Genomic DNA, 19,913 nt, shown 5'->3' with positions numbered 1-19,913 from the left:
TACACATGAAGACTGCTGGGTGACCTGGGGCTAGTCACAGTGCTCTCAGAACTCTCTCAGCCCACACGGAGGCAAATCACCTCCGAATGTCTCTTGCCTTGAAAACCCTACGGCAGGAGTGTCAAACTCATTTGTTGCGAGAGCCAGATATGACATAAATGTCATTAAATCGGGCCATGCCTCGCCAGCCCAGATTGGACTGGGGGTGTGTGGCTTCCTTGGTTGGCTCGCAGGCCGGATAAGAGCTCTCAAGGGGCCATACGTTTGACACCTCTGCCCTACGAGGTTGACATAAGTCAGCCATGACTTGACGGCAAAAATCACTCTCATGTTTGCATGGTATTAGCAGAACCTCATTTCTCTTTGTCCATCCTCCCATTCCAAGCATTCCTTATTTCAGTCCTCTTTAAACCACATTACAGCGGATTGTACTGTCTTTCATTTTAAAAATTGGCTTACCATTCTTAAGTCTTTATTTTTTTGTTTTTTAAGGAGCGGAAGGCAGCCAAATTAAGTAAAGAAGCCATCAAACGACTACATAGTGAGACTCAGCGGCTTGTTAGAGGTATGACAGCTCTTGGCAGACAGCCCCAGTTCTTAGGGGAGCCATGACCTCCGTGGGTTGAGCAGCTTCTGGGGGACTGTAGTAGCCAGTGATTGGCCGTCCAGCCATTTGCCAAGAGTCTCTTGGTGCCACGACCTGCCTCTCCCCCATTTCTCCAGTAACATTTAGCTCCAAGAAATCAAGCACTGTCAGAGGGCAGTGGGGCCAAGTGAGAGTTTACCAGGGGTTGTGTGCAGGTGAGTCCAGCAACTGTTGGCTATAGCCGCAACAGTCTCTTGGAGCCTAGTTAACTGGCTTCTGTGTGTGAACTTTCTTTATAAGCATTAATTTCAAACATTTTTCTTGGCTAGAGCTTAGCACCGCAACCCTCCTATTATGAATGTACCTTAAAAAAACTTTAGTTCCTGCACTGAAGGATTAATGGGTTTGTTAAGATTTTCTGTGAATGCTGCAAATGCAATTAGTTGCATCTATTGCAAAAGGAAGTTTTATTAGGATTCTTAAATGAAAAATTCTGGGCTGTCATGGTTCAGGCATTGTTTGCATGTTATGTTTTTGCTAAGACAGGGCTTGACAAATCCCAGGAGCCAGGTAGCCATGGCGCCTAGAAATTTCATTGCAGTGCCTAGTATTTTCAGCAGTGATTTTATTATGATGACAGCCGGGGTTACCCCCATTTATATACCTCAAAATGTAAGAAACAAAATCCTGAAGCAAGAGTTCTGATTGGGAAGCATTCCCTCTCCTTACCCTGCCAGGTCCCCATCCTCCCAAATATATCTAATTTTGGCTTTACAGTGGGGCATAAACAGATTGGATCCAGACTAAATTTTCTCAATGGAATGGAGCTTTCCTGCCTTCCCCTCTTTACTGCAGCCCGCTGAGTTCTGCAAAATGCTGTTCCTAAGGGGATCCTGAGGAATTACATGAGGGAGGCTTGCAGCGGGATGGAGAATCGGTAGAAATTACCAGTATAGTTTGGATCTGACCCATTGAATTGTACATAGTGTCTTAGCTTTGTAGGGTTGCTCATTTTCTCTAATTGTGCAATGGAGAGAGGCCTCTAACACCTATATAAAATTGTGTGGATCTTAGAGCCTCCATCTTGCTTACTGTTAAGAGAAAAAACTGCTTCTGTACTTGGTTGCTGGCAAAATGTTGCGTAAGAATTGCTGGGGGGATAGCCTCATAATTCTTGCCTGTTGTACAGTGTCTTGTGATTTTATTATTCTTCCATTTTGTTGATGTTAACCCTAGGCTGTCATAGTGAAACCATTCCTGCATTATACATTAGTTCCTTGTTTCTCCTCTTGCAGAATCCAGCATATCTCTCCCATATCACATACCAGAAGCCAAAAGCATCCATGAATTCTTCAAACGCAAACCTCGTCCTGCCTTCCAAGGAAGTGCTATGACTTTGCTCAAGTAAGTCAAGCCCATTTTAACCAAGATCCTTCTAAATTGTCGAAGGCTTTCACGGTCAGAGTTCATTGGTTCTTGTAGGTTATCCGGGCTGTGTGACCGTGGTCTTGGTATTTTTTTTCCTGACGTTTCGCCAGCAGCTGTGGCAGGCATCTTCAGAGGAGTAACACTGAAGGACAGTGTCTCTCAGTGTCAAGTGTGTAGGAAGAGTAATATATAGTCAGAAAGGGAGGGTTTGAGCTGAATCATTGTCCTGCAAAAAGTATCAAAGGTAAGTACATTGTCCTGTAAGTATCAAGATAATGTGCTAATGAGGGTGTGGTATGCTAATATGGAACCATTTTATCCTGAAGTGATCTGTTAATGTGTGAAATCCAAAGCTAATCTGCATGGCTATTGTGGACTGTAGTCTTTGTTAGTCTGGAGGTTTTCGGGACAGGAAGCCAAGCCTTATTCATTCTTAAACTCTCTTCTTTTCTGTTAAAGTTGTGCTGATGTTTATGAATTTCAATGGCTTCTCTGTGCAATCTGACAAAATAGTTGGTAGAATTGTCCAGTCTTTCAGTGTCTTGGACTGGAAGACTGGACAATTCTACCAACTATTTTGCCACAGCTGCTGGCAAAACGTCAGGAAAGAAAATACCAAGACCACGGTCACACAACCCGGATAACCTACAAGAACCAATCCTTCTAAATTGTTTCTCCTTTTCGCAGTGGAGACGGTAGGGTGGATCAAGACCAAATCACCAGTTTCTACCACTTTCCCCTTCTCGCTGCAGACTCTTTTTTTGTATCGTATCGCAAAGATCCCTTTCATTCAGGAACAGCACTTCACGGAGATCAGCAGGGTGCAGGGAGGGGGAGGAGTTTCATGGAGCAGATGAAAAATTTAGTCTGGATCCAACCACAGCTGCGTGCACCACAGTTTTGCAAGAGTGTTGGACAAAGCATATAATATATTGGTAACGGGATTCAGCTTCATGAAAAACTCAGATTTTTCATTCCCTGCAAGTATGTAGCCCTTCTGGCTGTGAAGGCATGCTTGAAAGGTATGGGAAATGATGTTTGGGGCTCTATGTGGACAGAGTGGTTGCAGGTGGTGGGCCTGAAAAGAGACCATTTGTGTAGAAGAATTACATTTCCATAGATCAAGGAAGAACAGAGTTTCAGTGTCCTAAATATATCTTTGTTGCTCCCAGCAAAATCCCTAATAAAGTATACAAAATAAACATATTTCATATCTCTAATTTCGCAGATTCCTTATAAGCTCCTTTCCTTTTATAACCTAACACAATAGTTTAGTCTCTGTTTTCCTTTAGGTTGATTAGGAGTTCCTAACACCTTTCAGTGATTGTGTGTTTCTGATGTATGTATACCCTGCTCTTATGTGGACTTTTCAGTGGTCTCCCATCCAGACTTTAAGATCAAATCCTCACTTCCTCTAGGTTTAGTAATGCATTTGTTGGTTTCAGACTGTTTGCTGGGCACTTGCAGCAATCATGTTTAGCGAGGAGAAAGGAAATATGACGATCCGTCTCTGTTCTTGGCAGATCAGCAAAATATCAGCCCAGGCTAGATGAAGAAAGGGCTGTTCCCAAGATCCCAGGTGTCACCTGCAACAGTAGTGGAGAAGAAACCGAACGTCCAGCAACACAGGGAATAGAAGCAGGACTTGGCCCAGAAGTTTCAGCCATCACAAATTTAAATGTTGCCAGATCTGTTTCTGGGGAAGGGGAGAGTTTGACAGCAAATTATCCTGAGCAACACGGACAGGACTGCGGTTCCAAAGCTGAAAGCCATACAGAGGAAACCAGTTCTGAGAAGCAAGGAGAATCTAACCTAATCGGTTCTGAATGCACCGAACTGGTGGCAAATAAAGCGGAGGAAAAAGCACTTGAACCAGAAGAGGAGCAGTCGCCTGAAATGTACGTAGAGCCCAAAGTACCTGTACAGCCCCCAGCAGCAGTCTCGGCGGTTCCAGGTGAAAAATCGAAGAAGTCCAAGCTAGATCGCCTTCGGGAGATGGGGTTGGACCTGACGATAAAGCCTCAAATCCCTTCCGGGGATGATTCATTTATTAATCTTGATGAGCCAGAATCAAACAGAGGTATGACGCAGACTGCTAGGATTTTGCCAAGTCTAACCCCCAGTCTTTATGAGCTTGTTGCTACTTATAGGGTTTTAAGAGGAGCAGCTAAGTGTGCCCTGGCCTCTTCATGTATGGCATTAATTTGCCAATGGACTTTAAATGGTTAAGGAGTTATAAATGCATTCATTCTCTCTTGTGGGGATGGGGCTGTGTCTTAATGGCAGAGCTGCTGCTTTACATGCAGAAGGTCCCAGATTCATTCCCCAGCATCTCTGGTTAAAAGCATCAGGCCATAGGTGTTGTGAAATGCCTTGACCTAGAACTCTAGAGAGCAGCTGGCAATCGATGTACTATCGTTCTTGATAGGGCAGTGGTCTCAACATAAAGCACCTTAACTCTACTGATGCATTATCTATTAAAGTGGTTCAGTTTGTTGGACAACGAACTGCTACTTCATGAGCGTTTGTTTCCAAGAAAGTTCATTTTTAGCTTAAAACCCAACTGGTAGGTCCATGTAGCACATTAACTTTGGCTGTGTAAATCTGAGTCATTTTACTCTTAGTGTATCTCGGTGCAGTTAAATGAGGACAAGGAAGTTTTGTTTGAATAATTTGTGACAGATGGGAATCCTGAACTGTTTTTTCCTTTGATAATGTCTAAGGAAATATATAAATATGATTCTGAATTTTGTTATCAGTCAAGAAAATGTTTTGGAGTGAAATTGCCACTACCTGCTGTGAATGAATGAGAGTAATTTTGTTCACTTTTTTAAAAAAATCTAAACAGAATTGGAAGCTTTGAAAGAACGTTTTGTGAAGCATGCACTTCACACAACCAAACCGAAAACAGAACGGGTAGTGAACATGAGTGTTATTCGCAAAGAGGTGACAAACGAGGGCAAAGAGGAGCTGAAAGCCGGGGTGGTACCCGTGATTCTCGTTGCAGAGAGTGTAGAAGAGGCAGTCCACGCAAAGCCAGGTATGTCTCTGGGGCGGGGGTGGGGGGCAGCTGCTAGATTTGGTGGACAGGATCAGTTTGCCCATTACATTTGAACCAAAGGATGAGCAACTCTCTGCTTTGCCAGCATCTGTGTGTGTGTGGGGGGGGAGTTCACATGTTAACGCTATACCTCTTTTTTGGACTTTACGACTGTTTGTGTGTAATGCTCTTGCCGTGGCTGAGGGCATGCTCTTCTTACTGCCACATAGTGCCAGCTTTACTGTGTTGTCTTACCACTGACTGGGGGGGGGGTCAGTGTACCCAAAGCTCCATCCCACACAGAGAGGCCCTAAAGTGCAGAAACTGGCCACCCCGGTATGGAGTAATAATAAGTAGGGTGTCCTTTCCTCTGCAATCTCTTATTTCTTTATTTAGAGCATTTTTATGCTGCCTCTCCAGAGAAGAAGAAGAGTTGGTTTTTATATGCCGACTTTCTCTACCACTTAAGGGAGACTCAAACCGGCTTACAATCACCTTCCCTTCCCCTCCCCACAACAGACACCCTGTGAGGTAGGTGGGGCTGAGAGAGCCATGACTAGCCCAAGGTCACCCAGCTGGCTTCATGTGTAGGAGTGGGGAAACAAATCCAGTTCACCAGATTAGCCTCCACCGCTCATGTGGAGGAGTGGGGATTCGAACCCAGTTCTCCAGATCAGACTCCACTTTCCAAACCACTGCTCTTAACCACTACACCACGCTGGCTCTCTTGTCCCATAGCTCTTGAAAGACCCTCCCATCCCCACCAGCAAATACATTTTAATCTTAAAATGTAAATATTCTCTCTATGCTTATAGCTTTATTAATTTGTTTTGCCTGAAGCAGTCAACCTTACTTAAAAAAAAACTGGCTGCAATGCATCCTTCTGTATTCATGGCCTCCACAATTGTCCAGGTGAAAAGTTGCAAGTGCTGAAGGCTAAACTCCAGGTGGCCATGAAGCTCCGTAGGACGGAGGAACGCCTCAAGCGACAAGCACTGTTTAAACTGGATAATGAGGATATGCTGGAGGAAGAGGAGGAGGAGGAAGAAATGACAGACGAGTCAGAGGAAGAAGAGGAAGAAGGCAACGAGGAGGTCTCTGTCTCATTGTTTCTTTCTGTATGTGTGTGTGTCTTGTCTCTCTGCCTATTTCAGCAAGTTTTAATGTTTTGCTGATTCTTCATATATCAGCCAGGAACTAAGAGAATTGGGGATTGTTCCAGATTTAATATTGGCCTCTTGCCAAAAATATTTTTTTTAAAGAAGTTCTAATTATGACAGTTAATTACTGAAAGGTATCAGTTTCTCAGGGCTGGTTGCTGAAGGGCGGTCTTTGTTTTCTACACCCAACTTTTGGCTAAGAGGACTGCAACCCCACAGGCAAGAACCTCTGAATCACCCAGTGCCTCTTTTGATTTGCCTCATAGAATCATAGAGTTGGAAGGGGCCATACAGGCCATCTAGTCCAACCCCCTGCTTAATGCGGGATCCGCCTAGAGCATCCCTGACAAGTGCTTGTCCAGCCTCTGCTTAAAGACTGCCAGTGAGGGGGAGCTCACCACCTCCCTAGGTAGCTGATTCCACTGTTGAACAACTCTTAGTGTAAAAATTTTTTTTTCTAAATATCCAGCCGGTACCTTTTCTCCTACAATTTAAACCCATTATTGTGAGTCCTGTCAGCTGCCAACAGGAACAGCTCCCTACCCTCCTCTAAGTGACAGCCCTTCAAATACTTAAAGAGAGCAATCATGTTCCCCCTCAACCTCTTCTTCTCCAGACTAAACATTCCCAACTCCCTCAGCCTTTCCTCGTAGGGCTTGGTCTCCAGGCCCCTGATCACCCTCGTCGTGCTCCTCTGCACCCGCTCCATTCTGTCCACATCCTTTTTGAAGTGAGGCCTTCAGAACTGCACACGATACTCCAGGTGCAGCCTGACCAATGCAGTGTACAGCGGAACTGTGACATCTTGTTGCGCATTTTCCAACAGCCACGTGGTGAAGTGCAGGAAGGAGGTGAAGCACTGCTCAAGAGACAGTGTAGGAAACCAGGCTTGGGCCAGTGTGGCTGTGCCTGGACCAAACCAAGCAGCTGCATCCTTCAAGGAGCTGGAGCTCCAGAGCAGTTTAGCTGTACACTGCCATGCACTGCAGTTTAACTTCCTGTGGCAGCTTGTACATTATGCGCCACACCGTGCTGCTCTTGTACGGTGCTGAGGAGGCCCTTGCAGATTCTGTGACTCAGCTTCCTGCATCTCCCTAGTTGCTTACTGAGAAACTGTAGCGACTCCCCACATGTTAGAGCAGGGGTAGGGAACCTTTTTCATGCCAAGGGCCATTTGCATATTTATAAAATCATTCAGGGGCCATCCGGCCGTAAATCTCCCGGGGGGGGGGTGCTAGGGTTGCCAGGTATTCTTTGTCAACACCGGGAGGTTTTGGGGGTGGAGCCTGAGGAGGGCAGGGTTTGCAGAGGGACTTCAATGCCATAGACCCCAATGGCCCAAGGGGCCATTTCCCCCAGGGGAACTGATCTCTATTGGCTGGAGATCACTTGTAAAAGCAGGAGATCTCCAGCCAGTACCTGGAGGTTGGCAACCTTAGGAGAGGGAGGGAAAGGGAAGGAAGGAAAAAGAAAGGGAGGGAGGAAGGGAAGGAAGGAAGGGAAGAGAGGGAAAGAGAAAGAAAAGTAGGGAAAGAAAAAAAAGGACGGAGGGAGACAAAGAAAGAAAGACAGAAAAAGATGGAGAAAGAGGGAGACAAAGAAAAGGAGAGAGTGACAGAAAAAGAGGAAGAGAGAAAACCCTTCCCCCACAGACACTCACCCGGCCCCACCTCCGCCCTCGGCCCGCAACGGAGAAGTCGGGGGGTGCTGCCCCATTGACAGCTGCCCCAGCCCAGCCCAACACTTTTGCATCCAGAACTTGAAGAGCAGCTCTTCTGTTGGGGGGGGGGGGGAGAAGAATGTCAGACCCTCTCAGAGAGAGGAATTAGAATTGTAACCACCCAGCGGAGGCTTCCGAGCGGCAGGAAGGGGCCCTTTGCAAAGGCAGCTGAAGGGTGCGCCGCATCAGCCACCGGTTCAGGCTGCCTGGAGGTGGGGACAGGAGTGGCGGGTTGCCCCAGTGGCGCCAAGCTACGCTCCCTGGCCAGCGGCGCCCCGCGGGGATGGCTCTCCGGGCAAGCTGGCTGTGCTCCAGCAACACCCGGTGCCACATCCTGCCTGTCCGGAGGGACTCGACAGCGGGGCGAAGGTCGCAGGCTCTGCCTGGCCAGGGGGAAGGGAGCAGCGGGGCGCGGCAGATCACAGGAGTGGGTGCGCTGGGGTGGAGCCGGCCACTCCCATGGAGTTCCTGGCCGGGCTCTCGGCGCGCCTGCAAGCCGGGTTGGGCCCCGCACAGGAGGAGGAGGAGGACGACGACGATCCCCCACCCGGCCGGGCCTCGCCGCCGCCTCCCCCACCCCCTTTAGACGGGCTATACAGGGGCCCACCGAGCTGGTGGGGCGGGCAGCGCGCAGGCCGGCAAGGCCCCTGCGGCACCAATCTCAGCCGCCCCCTCAGCGCTGGCTGCAGAGGGGTTGAGCAGGGGGAGGGCTGTATAGGGACCCGCCGAGCCAGCTGTGCGGCTAGCGCGCAGGCCGGCGAGGCCCGGCGGCACGAGTCTCGGCCACCCCAGCAGCATTAGTCCGCGGCACAGGGGTGCGGCCGGGGGATTGCCCCGCCACATAGGCAAACTGGGTGGGGGAGGGGGAGGGAGGTTCAGGGCTGGCATGCACTCCTGCCTCCCAGCAAAGCCTGAGAGGAGGCCCTGGCTAGTGGCAGCTAGCTCCGTGGAGCTCCCGGCCTTGGCAGGCAGGCCGTGGAACTCCTAGCCTTGGCAGGTGGGCCGGGGGCCATTTAAAATGAGCTCCCGGGCCGCTTTCGGCCCGCGGGCCAGAGGTTCCCCACCCCTGTGTTAGAGGGAAGGGCTTCCAGATTAAAGGGTAATATTCCCAGATGTTAGAGCCAACATTTTCCTGTAGCAATTGTGCTGGCTCTATTATCTGGATGAGCATCTGCATTTTAAAACAATAGCATCAATTTATTTGGAATTTGGTGCTTGTGTGTTCTGTTAGACTGCAGATTTTCTTCTTGGAGAGGCAGAAGAGGACAGTGAGGAGCTTGAAGAACAAAGCCTTGATGATGGCGACAAGGAGACAGACAAAGAATTGGTGGATGAAGAGCACGCGGCCAAATCACGGCTCTGCAGGGCTCTTCCTAAACTAGCCCCCACTGAGTCGACGCTGCTGCTTTTCAAGGATAACTCTTCAAAAACGGGGTGATGTTAGATCTTATCGATAATATTACCACCTATGCTAATCTAACCTGTTTTATAATTTATACTTTTGTACTTTAGATTTATCTTTATTTAGCTATTATCCTTTACTTATCTACTGGTAAGCAGTTCATTATTTTATGACTTTTTATAACTTTATTCCTTTATTTTTTGACTTAAGTATAAAGGCCAACAGTCCCTTTTGGTTTTCTTCTGAACCGTGTGCATTAGGTTTTGGTTATTGTAGTTCTGGCCGGATGCTATTACAAGTTTTGCCCACTTTTCGTGTCCTACTGCCGCCTTTTTTTTGCGACTCCCAAAAAGCCAGTCAAAAAGAAAAAAAAGAAAAAAACCAGTTCAAGGCTGTGTATTGTAGTTCTAACCGGGAATGCCCACAAGTTTTAACCGTGTGCAATGTACGACTGTCACCTTTGTCTGTTCGAACTGCCGCGTCAATCCCCTTGTAAATTTTGTACTTTGCGTACAAAACTTTTTGAGACTTGTTTTTTTTTGGGGGGGATGTTGCTTTTATATAGTGTTTTAATCGTTTGTTCGTTTTTAGTGATCGTTATGTGGTATTTACATTTTTAATCATGTTTTTACCTTGTAAGGCAGGTTCTCTGGAGCAGTGGTGAAGAAATTCTCCAAAATAATGAGTACAAAATGGCTCGTATTCCTGCAGATCTGTTTCACTAGCAGAGGTTTGTCTTTCTGGCAGAAGGAGCTTTCCTGTGATGCGAGACACTCAGACGTACTCATCTTGGGTCAGGGGGCTGCTCCTACATCTAGAGGAAAGCACTTTCACTAGTGAAACAAATCTGTGGACTTCGACCTGCAACATGTTATGTTACAAAGTCAGTAGTGTTGTCTGTGTTTTGAGAAAGACGAGTTTGCAGTGTGAGAGCCAGCGTGGTGTAGTGGTTAAGAGCAGCGGACTCTAATCTGGAGAAATGGGTTCGATTCCCCACTCCTCCACATAAACCCTGCTGGGTGACCTTGGGCCAGCCACAGCTCTCAGAACTCTCTCAGCCCATGCAGAGGCAGGCAACGGCAAATCACCTCCGAACGTCAGGTCGCCATAACTCAGCTGTGACTTACAAGGACTTCTTTACTTTGCTGTGTATGGTGTTATTATTGAACTTATTTGTCACACTGTCATCTTACATTTGGGCTGATTTTGTTTCTTGCAGATATTCTCTTCCAGGTGAGAAAGCTGAGGTGGAAGATAAAAGGCCTGACAAGCCAGGTAAACAACAGCCTGTCTGTAGCAGACTTTTCTGTAGTAAAAGCAGGTACATTCCCTAGGGATGTCCAAGTTCTGTATTCCCAAAGGTGACTACTCTGGACGTGACCCTCTAGGGGCCAGAAGTGTATCTCTTTCTCCCCCCCCTCCCCTTTAATTGTTTAAATTTCACAATGAAGTTTGTATCATATTGCAGTGAGGGCTAACCAGTTATGGAGCACTTATGCTTTGGCATAATTCTACACTTCAAAAGTGCAACAAAGGAACATAACAATGGGGGATATCCAGTGCCATCCTAAGTAGAGTTACACTACTCTAATGGTATAACTCGGCTTAAGAAATGCTCTGATTATCCGTGTCTTACAACATATTTCCTTTCCTTATGAATGAAACTGTGGGCATCTTTGGGCAAGGCCTGTAAGGGGGGCACTGAGTATATCTCAGGCCCAGATGTGACATGTGAGCCAGAAAATGTTCTGGGAGATCCTGTAAATATGTTTTGCTTTGTGTTCCAAGTGAAACTGATTTCCATAGTTAAGGTCTGATTTCCATAGTTAAGCAATCTCTTCCCCACCCCAGTTTAAAAATGATTTTGGTTTTGGTTTTGACTTCCTCTGTGGGCTGAGTCAATGTAGGTTATTTAACAAAATAGTCCTTTAATCTGGAAGGTTCCTCTGAACGGGGCACCTTGTTGGCTGCTTTAATAAGGATGTTGCATTGACATACATGTGGGTTTGTGTGAGAGAGAGAGAAAGAGTGTAACATTGCACTGTATAGCACTGTGGTGGTCTATATAGCTTCCTTCCAGTCATATTCTAAATTCATTTGGGCTGACTTTGACTCTCATGGCAGTAACCTTTGAACCACCAAGTGAATGAGAGTTTAAAAAAAAAAAAAGCAAAAAACAACCCACAGAACACTGGTGTCCTATTTTAAAGGGCTGGGACCGTAGGTAAATTCTGATTCAATCCCTGCTATGTCACGAATACGCGGTGATGGCCAAGCTGACGCATTTGTTGAACAAAAGACCTTTAGGGGAGTTGGAAAAAAGGGGGGGATGCTATTTTGAGTATGCAAAATTGTAAACATGAGGAACTTATTGCTATGTAGATATGATAGAAGTATCTTCTAAGGCAGGGGTGGGGAACCTTTTTTCCGCCAAGGGCCATTTGGATATTTATAACATCATTCGCGGGCCATGCAAAATTATCAACTTAAAAATTAGCCAACCAATACGTTTCTCCATGGCCTGGGTGGGAAAGGGTTAACACAGTTTCTTGGGCAGTCCTAGCAGCTCCATAGCTAATGATTCTTCTGCAAGGGGAAAAAAGGTTCCTTTTCTCGGCAAAACAAACACATCTGCCTTGAATAGAGGCTATTCCTGTCCGCGGGAGGGTGCGGATCACCAGTCTTAGAACCTTCTGAGCAAGAGATTTGCCAGGACCCATGAAGGGCCAGACCAAATGATTTCGCGGGCCTTAAACGGCCCGGGCCTGACGTTCCCCACCCCTGTTCTAAGGGTCAAATAATTGGTATTGACAGAGTAGAGATGTTAAATATAGTAATTTCACTATTGCATAGTTTTTTACATAGAATGTTATCAAATTTGTATTAAGAGGTAAAATAGCAAGTATAAAACTAGAAAATAAAAACAGTTGTATAGGGTTAGCAGGATTTTAGCGATTCCTTAGCATAGTTTTTGCAATATGGGTTTTCTCAGCAATTAGGTGGGCTGTGTTATATGCTATGATAGGTATAGGCACATTTTAGAAGGGGGGAAGCTGCTGTATGTTTGTTGCGTGTATGTGGAGTTCGTTGTGTTTTTGTATTTAATAAATAAAACAATAAAAATTATATTTTTTAAAAATCCCTGCTGTGCCATGTAGTTAGCAAGGTAGACCTCACTGGATAGCTCTTGGCCTAACCTGCTTTATAGGGTTGTTGCGAGTCCAGTGTATGGCTTTTGAATTTCTTGGGATGCAAATGTCGTTTAGCAGTTGTCCTCCTCTAGAGTAGCAGAATATTCTCCCCCGGCAAGTCCACTTGGTCCTCCCCCTTTGCCTTTGGAGGCAAAGTGAAAGCATGCCAGTTCCAGAAGCATGTGGCCATAGCTGAAATCTGCTCTGATGGCAGAAACCTTTCTTATAAAATGGTATGAAAAGAAAGCAAATGATATGGTAGGGAGTACTAATGGATGATTGCAGTGTTATAAACTATTTTGCTGCTGTTGGCCACTCCTGGGCTTGTTTCTAGCATCTAGGCCAGGGGTGGGGAACCTTTTCTCCACCGAGGGCCATTTGGATATTTATAACATCATTCACGGGCCATAAAAAATTATCAACTTAAAAATTAGCCGACTAAGCCCCAAGCAGGCAGCTGCCCCAGATGACCCTCCCAGCATGGGCAAGCAGGCAGGCATCCAACCGGTGGTGCACTCACCCACCTGGTGGCACAGGATGGTCTGTTGCACCAGCCGGGCGTAGCCGTCCAGCCACATGCCGGAGTTGTTTCTGCTCCTTATGATTGGGGCCAGATTCTACAGCTGGCTCTTGCTGCCTCTGCCTGCAGGGGTGAAATGAGGACACACTGGCTAAGAACTCCCCCTCCCGTGCATTCTGGCCCTGCCCCCTTTAACCCCTCCATTGTCTCCACTTCCGCCCCCAGCCCTCTTGTAGTACAGAGGGAATACGTTTCTCCACGGCCCGGGTGGGAAAAGGTTAACACAGTTTCTTGGGCGGTCCTAGCAGCTCCATAGCTAACGACTGTTCTGCAAGAGGGGGAAAAGGTTCCTTTTCTTGGCAAAACAAACTCACATCCGCCTTGAATAGAGGCTATTCCTGTCAGTGGGAGGGGGCGGATCACCAGTCTTAGATCCTTCTGAGCTAGAGATCTGCCAGGATCCACAAAGGGCCAGACCAAATGATTTCGCGGGCCTTAAACGGCCCCCGGGCCTGACGTTCCCCACCCCTGATCTAGGCTTTAGCACAGTTTCTGTAGCAATTGCAAGGTTGGCACCATCTTATTTCCTTAGTTTATTTTGATAGGTGCTCTCTCTCTCTTATCCACCCGCCCCTTTCCAGAAGATGAAGATTCCTTTTTGCTGCCGACCTTGGCGAAGGAAAACAGCCACAACAGCAGCTTTGAGCTGATTGGGTCCATGATCCCCTCCTACCAGCCCTGCAACAAGCACACAGCTCGGGGAGGCAGCTTCCTTTCCACTGTCAGCAGCATCCGTTCTCCTTCCCCCGGCTTTTTCAAAGCGGGCTTTATTAGTTCTGCATCCAAGGTGACCACCTTCTCTTCCCCCTTTCTTGGTTCTGATTTACATTGGGGTAATACCTGTCTTCCAGTCGACCCTTGGTTTATCTAGATGTGTTCTATTTTGGATTTGCTTAGAGTTCAGGAAAGGCGTCTGAGCCTTCTCTTCCCATAGAGGACTCCCAAGACCTCTACGATGCTACTCCTGAAGAGAAAAGCCCCGTTCCGGCCGCTGCCAGGTTTCAATTCCAATTCTCCCTAGAAGACGGCACTCAGAGTCAGCTGCTTGATGCAGATGGGTAAGTAGTTCCAGCGTGGTGTGCTGTTTAAGAGCGGTGGTTTGGAGTGGTGGACTCTAATCTGGAGAACTGGGTTTGATTCCCCACTCCTCCACATGAGTGGTGGAGGCTAACCTGGAGAACTGGGTTGGTTTCCCCACTCTTCCACATGAAGCCAGCTGGGTGACCTTGGGCTAATCACAGCTCTCTTAGAGCTCTCTCAGCCCCACCTACCTCCCAGGGTGTTTGTTGTGGGGAGGGGAAGGGAAGGCGATTGTAAGCTGGTTTGATTCTTCCTTAAGTGGTAGTGAAAGTCGGCATATAAAAACCAACTCTTCTAGTGGATAACAGTAGCACTCTTGTGTAGGTAACACTTTCAGAAATACTTAAGATTTTCAGAGCCTACAGTATCCGTAAATAAGTACAAAATACACCCAGTCAGACTTCTTCCTTAATATCAGAACTGGAACTTGTTAGTTCATTGGTTCAAAGCAACTGAGAACCTAGTCTTGGTGCAGTTGGCATTCTGGATCAGCTTATCTGGGCTGCAGAAACATTCAAGTGTTCCACAGATGAACTCTCCCTGATGACTATACATGGTCAATTTAGTAATGCCAATATTTTCTCTAACCTTTTTGTAGATTAGATTTTTAGCTCTTGTTTTAATTGTAGTCTTTTTGGGGTTGGTTTTAATGGTTTTACAGTGTGATTTTATTGTGTGGCAGGAGCTCCATCGTGAGAGGAGCCACAATAAGCTATGCTGGAGTACTTGTATCTTATAACTGTCTACTTCTGAAACCATTTGAATGTTCTGTGATGCACCAAAACTTTCTAAAAATAGATGGTGGTCATGATTCTTTTGCTTCCCCCTTTCAGGTTCTTGAATGTTGGCCATCACCGGAATAAATACCAGTCTTCCAAGAGCCACCTTCCTTTGGCTAGCATGGACGAGAATGCAATGGATGCGAACATGGATGAACTCTTAAACCTCTGTTCTGGCCAGTTTGCCTCCCAGAACAAGCACCCCCCTAATGCTGATAGCAGCAAGAAACAGAACATGGAGGAACTGCTCAGTCTTTGCTCCGGGAAGTTCGCGTCTCAGGGTGAGTGATGAGCATTAATGCTGATAGCAAAATAAAGCTGGACTCATGCACTGTATTCTGAACATCTTGGCACAGAATTTTTGCACTTGGAATATGGTGTTCAGACCTACAGCTCTTGTATGGAGAAGGAGGCTAGTGGGCATGTATTCAAATCCAGTGCACTTTATTCGTTGTCTGGAAATGTATTGTTCTACCCATATGGCTAGAACCAGGGCTGGACCAAGCCTTTTTGGTGCCCTAGATGGGCTTTGAATATGCTGCCCCTACTTGCTGCCTCCACTTGATCCCCATGCACCACGGTCTACCACTTAAACCAATTCTTTTTCTTCTTCTTTTTCTCCTTTTCCTTCTCCTCCTCCTCCCCCCACCCAAAGGAAATTGCTGGGTTTTTAATGCCGTAGATGGCACCTGTATTGGTCTAAACTAACTCTGCTCAATGGAAAAAAGGACCATTCCTACACCTCAGTCGCCCACTCATTGTTGCATTTTGAGATACGCGAAGGAGGAAATGTAGCTGCTGAAGCAGCCTCATTAAAGTCTAGGGATAGGTGACTGGGTCGTGCTGGCTTGATTTAAAAAAAACCACACACATTATGAAAGTTGAACAGCAGCCTTGTCATCATTATTGCGTCTGTGGCTTTTGCTTACTCGTACCTGATATAGTGAGCAGCTGAAAATGGCTGCCTCATCTTTGTAAGTATCAAAATTCTATCTTATGATTGGCGCAATTGAGCACGCACAGAACTGTTGGGTGTTTGCCTCTGAATAATTGCCGCAGCGACCCAAGGTCTCTGAATATGGAGGCGAGAGACTTCAAACAACTTGGGAGTTTTTCTGGAGAAGATCAGCTTCCAAAACGGTTCTCAGTTGGCAGTTAGCTGTCCGTCATCACTGTGTTACTGGCTGAATGTTACGTTCAGGGTGTTCTCTGCCATTTCGATGAACCTTTCTGTCTTTATATAATTGGCTATACACTGTATTTTGTCATTCATTTCTGCAGTATCTAAGTTGTTTTTTTAAAAAAAAAATTATTGTAGGTGGGATACAAAAGGGAAAAAGGAGAAATGGGGATATCAACAATACAATTAAAAGGACAGAAACGCGAAATTGTGAAAACAAATCAAACAGATTGCATTGCCATACTTTTCAGTGCTGTTGTACAATCCAATAGTTACCCAAGTTATAGAAAATAATTTTAACATTGCTAATCATGTAATCGAAAAATAATCGCCTTGTCAGGCCTATTAAGTGTGTTTGATCAGCATCTAAGTTGTTGATATTTATGAGCTGAGGTGTTGAATACAATCCTTATAATAACTTTCTTCATTATTTTTGTATTACACCTCTAGTACGTGAGCACTTCTGTTTTCTGCTCTTGTTGTCATAGCTGGATAAACTGCCAGAGGAGAGGAAAAGCTTACGTACTTTGGGGTCTTTGGGGTGATCTTGCTGATGGCTCATCTGTACTCTAATGACTTCTCAACTCTGGTTTCTTAGATTCTCCCACTCAGACCTCATCAGCATCTTCTCAGCTGAAAAAAGAGAGCAGCTTGGATCCCATGGCTGAAGCGCTCGCTCTTTGCTCTGGCTCCTTCCCAACAGACAGGTGAAGTGTGGAAGTTTGAGATGTGCAAACGTTTCGGTTCTGCAGGGGTTTCCTTACTTGCTTCAGTGGAGCCAGGGTCACATTTGTCTGCCCAAAAGACTGCGTGCAGAGCTGTCCCTTTCACTGAGATGAGGGTGGTGTGTGAGAGCGAGAGCAAGAGAGACTGCTTATACAGCAAGGCATATGTGCAGAAGGACAGGCTGGATTATAGAATGCAGTGGATCTCTCTTTATTCAGCCAGACTCCCTTGCCTCGGAATATAAAAGCTTTTCAGTCAAACGGAAGATCTTCATCTGCTAATCCCTGGCAGGTGCTGGTACCTTTCCTGTTATGCATCTTGTGGCTTCCAGAAGATTTTTTTTCCTGACTAGTCTATAGCAGCAAGAAGACATTGAGTGCTGTGGCACCTGAGATATTGTCACAATAAACCAGGTGGCTCTTTAAGGTGCTGTAATGCTTCTTGATCTGCTGTCAGTTTTGTGTCTTAGGAAGTTAAGTGCAGCAGCCTGAACAGCAATTCAGACACGTGCTAAACCCATTACATTCCGGGTGCTAAATGAGTATGTTGTTTTTAACTTTTCTTTCTTATAGGGAAGGGGAAGATGAAGAGGAGGAAGAGTCTGGAGACTTCCAGTTTTTAACAGATGACCATGCATTTGACAGCGAAGACGTGAGTATTGTGCACTACTGCATTTTATGGTAGAGCTGAGTCTCATACATGCCTGCCGCAATCTCGGAAACCGTTTCTGTTCTGAAGCACACAGCCATCTTCTAATTTGTTTTGTGCTGGCCAGATCAAATCTTCTGATAATTGATTTTCAGGGAAGCCAGAAATTCATTTCCATTTTTAAAAAAAATGGAAATTCTTCACCCAGAGAAGCTTGGTTCTGCAATTGATATAAATTATGTCAATTTGTTGAGCATGCATATCTTTCTCTTGCTTTGCATAATTTCTTCTCCCTTTGCTGGTCACAGGGAGGAGCTTGGCAAAGCACTGAAGCTCCATTTCAGGGGTAGAAGGGGCAGCCCCAAACACTGGAAAAACAAAATGAGATGTGGACCACGTGCTCAAAAAATACAACCCTCTCAAAGTGAATGGAATTAGCTGTTAGTGTTATAACAAGATGTTTCAAGATTCTCCTATCCTTGAAGGAGATCCTTTTGAAGGATGCGGAGTGTGTCATACATTATAGTATCGTTTTGTTTCTGAACACCAGCCCTTCTCTTCCTTCTGTTTGTTTGTGCGTGGTTTTCCCCCATTCATAGTCAAATCCTTTGGAAACATTAATTCAGCTAGCCCTTTCTCAGCAGGCATTGACCTCATATTTTCAACCATCCCTCTGCAACCATAAGGTCTAGAAACGTACTTTTCTTTTTAATGTGAGCCTACTGTCACTTGCAGTGAATTGATACCTTGCTCTGTAGTCTGTCTATACTCCTCTGGAATTGCAGTATATGTGTAGCTCTGCCAGTGGGATTATTTTGAATGAAAGGCGGGCCTGAAATAAAGTAAATAAAATAAAAATAAAGATTGCAGGGAGTGATAATGGAGCTGGTAAGATGCTACAAGAATTTCTTAACTCGCGATTTTCTGGACTGGTAGGATGATAAGAGCAAAAGAAATGAGGAGAAAGAGGAGAGTGAACAGGAGGAAGAGGAGAGTGAAGATGAAGTCGATGACGATGACGAAGAGGAGGTGTTGCGACAAAGAGAAGGAGTGAAGAAGAAATTGTAAGTCCATCCTAGTCTTGTTGATAAAACAAGACAAAGTTTCTGTTGGTTGGATATGAAAGGTGCTGGCCAAAAAATTGCCCCTGTGCTCACCTGAGAAGATGAATAGTTTTTTTCCGAGGCAAGCATAGGGAGTCTGCACTTCCACTAAAGTTTGGTTGTGGCAGACCCTTCCATTGCTCTTCATCTTCGGCGTGATGTGTGAACAGGGAGTGCAGGCTGAGAGTCGGTCATGAGGGGGTGGCAAAGGCGCTCATGCCGTTCCATCTGCAGGACTGTTCTAGTTCAGCAAAAGGTGTTGCTCGTTCAAACGGAAAAGACAAGGTTTTGTTGGGGCATGTGTCTCGCTTTAAAAATGGTTCTGAGGTGTGGCAAGGTATCTGAGTTGAGAATGTACCCCTGAACCTCCAGGCCTGCTGCTGCTTCTCGCAGGGAAGCCAGCCAGTTTGGAGGCCCTCCGTCACTCTTGTGTTTGGCTTTTGGCACGTTCTCTGGGCAGGTTCGTGCAGTGAACAGACCTGGCAAGGCCCATCTTGATGTTGCTGGTCTCTACACAGGGAGGCAGCGTATCCAAGAGTTTTCTGGGACATGTCCTTTTTTTGGGGGGGGGCGTTCGTAGTTCTTCCACCTTTTTGGCCAGTTTGGCAGCTTTTGGCTGTGTGTGGCTGAACCATGTAGACCAGGGGTGTCAAACGTAAGGCCTGCGGGCCTGATCCACCCCCTTGAGAGCTCTTATCTGGCCTGCGAGGCTGCCGAGGCAGCCACCACCACCCACTCTTGATCTTGGCTAGCGAGGCATATCCTGGCCCGACCAAGTGACATTTATGTCATATCCGGCCCTCGTAACAATTGTGTGTGACACCCCTGATATAGTCCATGCCTTCTTTTCTTGGCTTCTAGTAAGACACCCGTGCTCATCATTGGCCTTGTTATTTGAATGTTTGCAGAAATTTGTAACTGTAAATGACTCCTTTCATCATTTAAATATTTTAATCATTTGCACCCCTCATCCTGGCCTATATATGTCCCATGTAGGGAGAACCAGAAATGCTTAGCCATTGACAAAGCCGTCCAAGCTTTCTAAATAATCTTGATGCACGTAATACAAGCTTGTAACGAGCCATTTGCCTAATGGGAATAAATATTATTTCCAGGCAATTGGATAAGAAAGGGTTCGTAATTTAGAAGAATTTTTGCTTTCAGGCAGTCGATATACTAGGAGTGGCTAACTGAAGTATATGTTTGAAAGCAGGATGGTAAAAATGTCAGTGATGTCAGACTTATTGGAAAGGCTGACATCCTGTTAGGTAAAGGTAGTCCCCTGTGCAA

General features: G+C 46.0%; 1 protein-coding gene across 1 annotated transcript in view; it reads left to right on the top strand.

Moving 5' to 3' along the window:
* The window catches only part of CLSPN (claspin), a 42,964-nt gene that overhangs the window by 12,706 nt on the left and 10,345 nt on the right, over positions 1-19,913 (top strand). Inside the window, 13 exon segments of the mRNA XM_056847537.1 lie at positions 493-565; positions 1,882-1,990; positions 3,538-4,094; positions 4,863-5,054; positions 5,967-6,148; positions 9,166-9,368; positions 10,556-10,611; positions 13,689-13,894; positions 14,005-14,165; positions 15,021-15,247; positions 16,745-16,853; positions 17,445-17,523; positions 18,457-18,584. Of these exon segments, the coding sequence (XP_056703515.1) occupies positions 493-565; positions 1,882-1,990; positions 3,538-4,094; positions 4,863-5,054; positions 5,967-6,148; positions 9,166-9,368; positions 10,556-10,611; positions 13,689-13,894; positions 14,005-14,165; positions 15,021-15,247; positions 16,745-16,853; positions 17,445-17,523; positions 18,457-18,584 (2,282 nt within the window).

This window comes from Euleptes europaea, chromosome 3, assembly GCF_029931775.1.
Source record: "Euleptes europaea isolate rEulEur1 chromosome 3, rEulEur1.hap1, whole genome shotgun sequence".
Lineage (NCBI taxonomy): Eukaryota > Metazoa > Chordata > Lepidosauria > Squamata > Sphaerodactylidae > Euleptes > Euleptes europaea.
The sequence above is the reverse complement of the archived record's forward strand: the minus strand, read 5'-3'. Positions and strand labels throughout refer to the sequence as shown.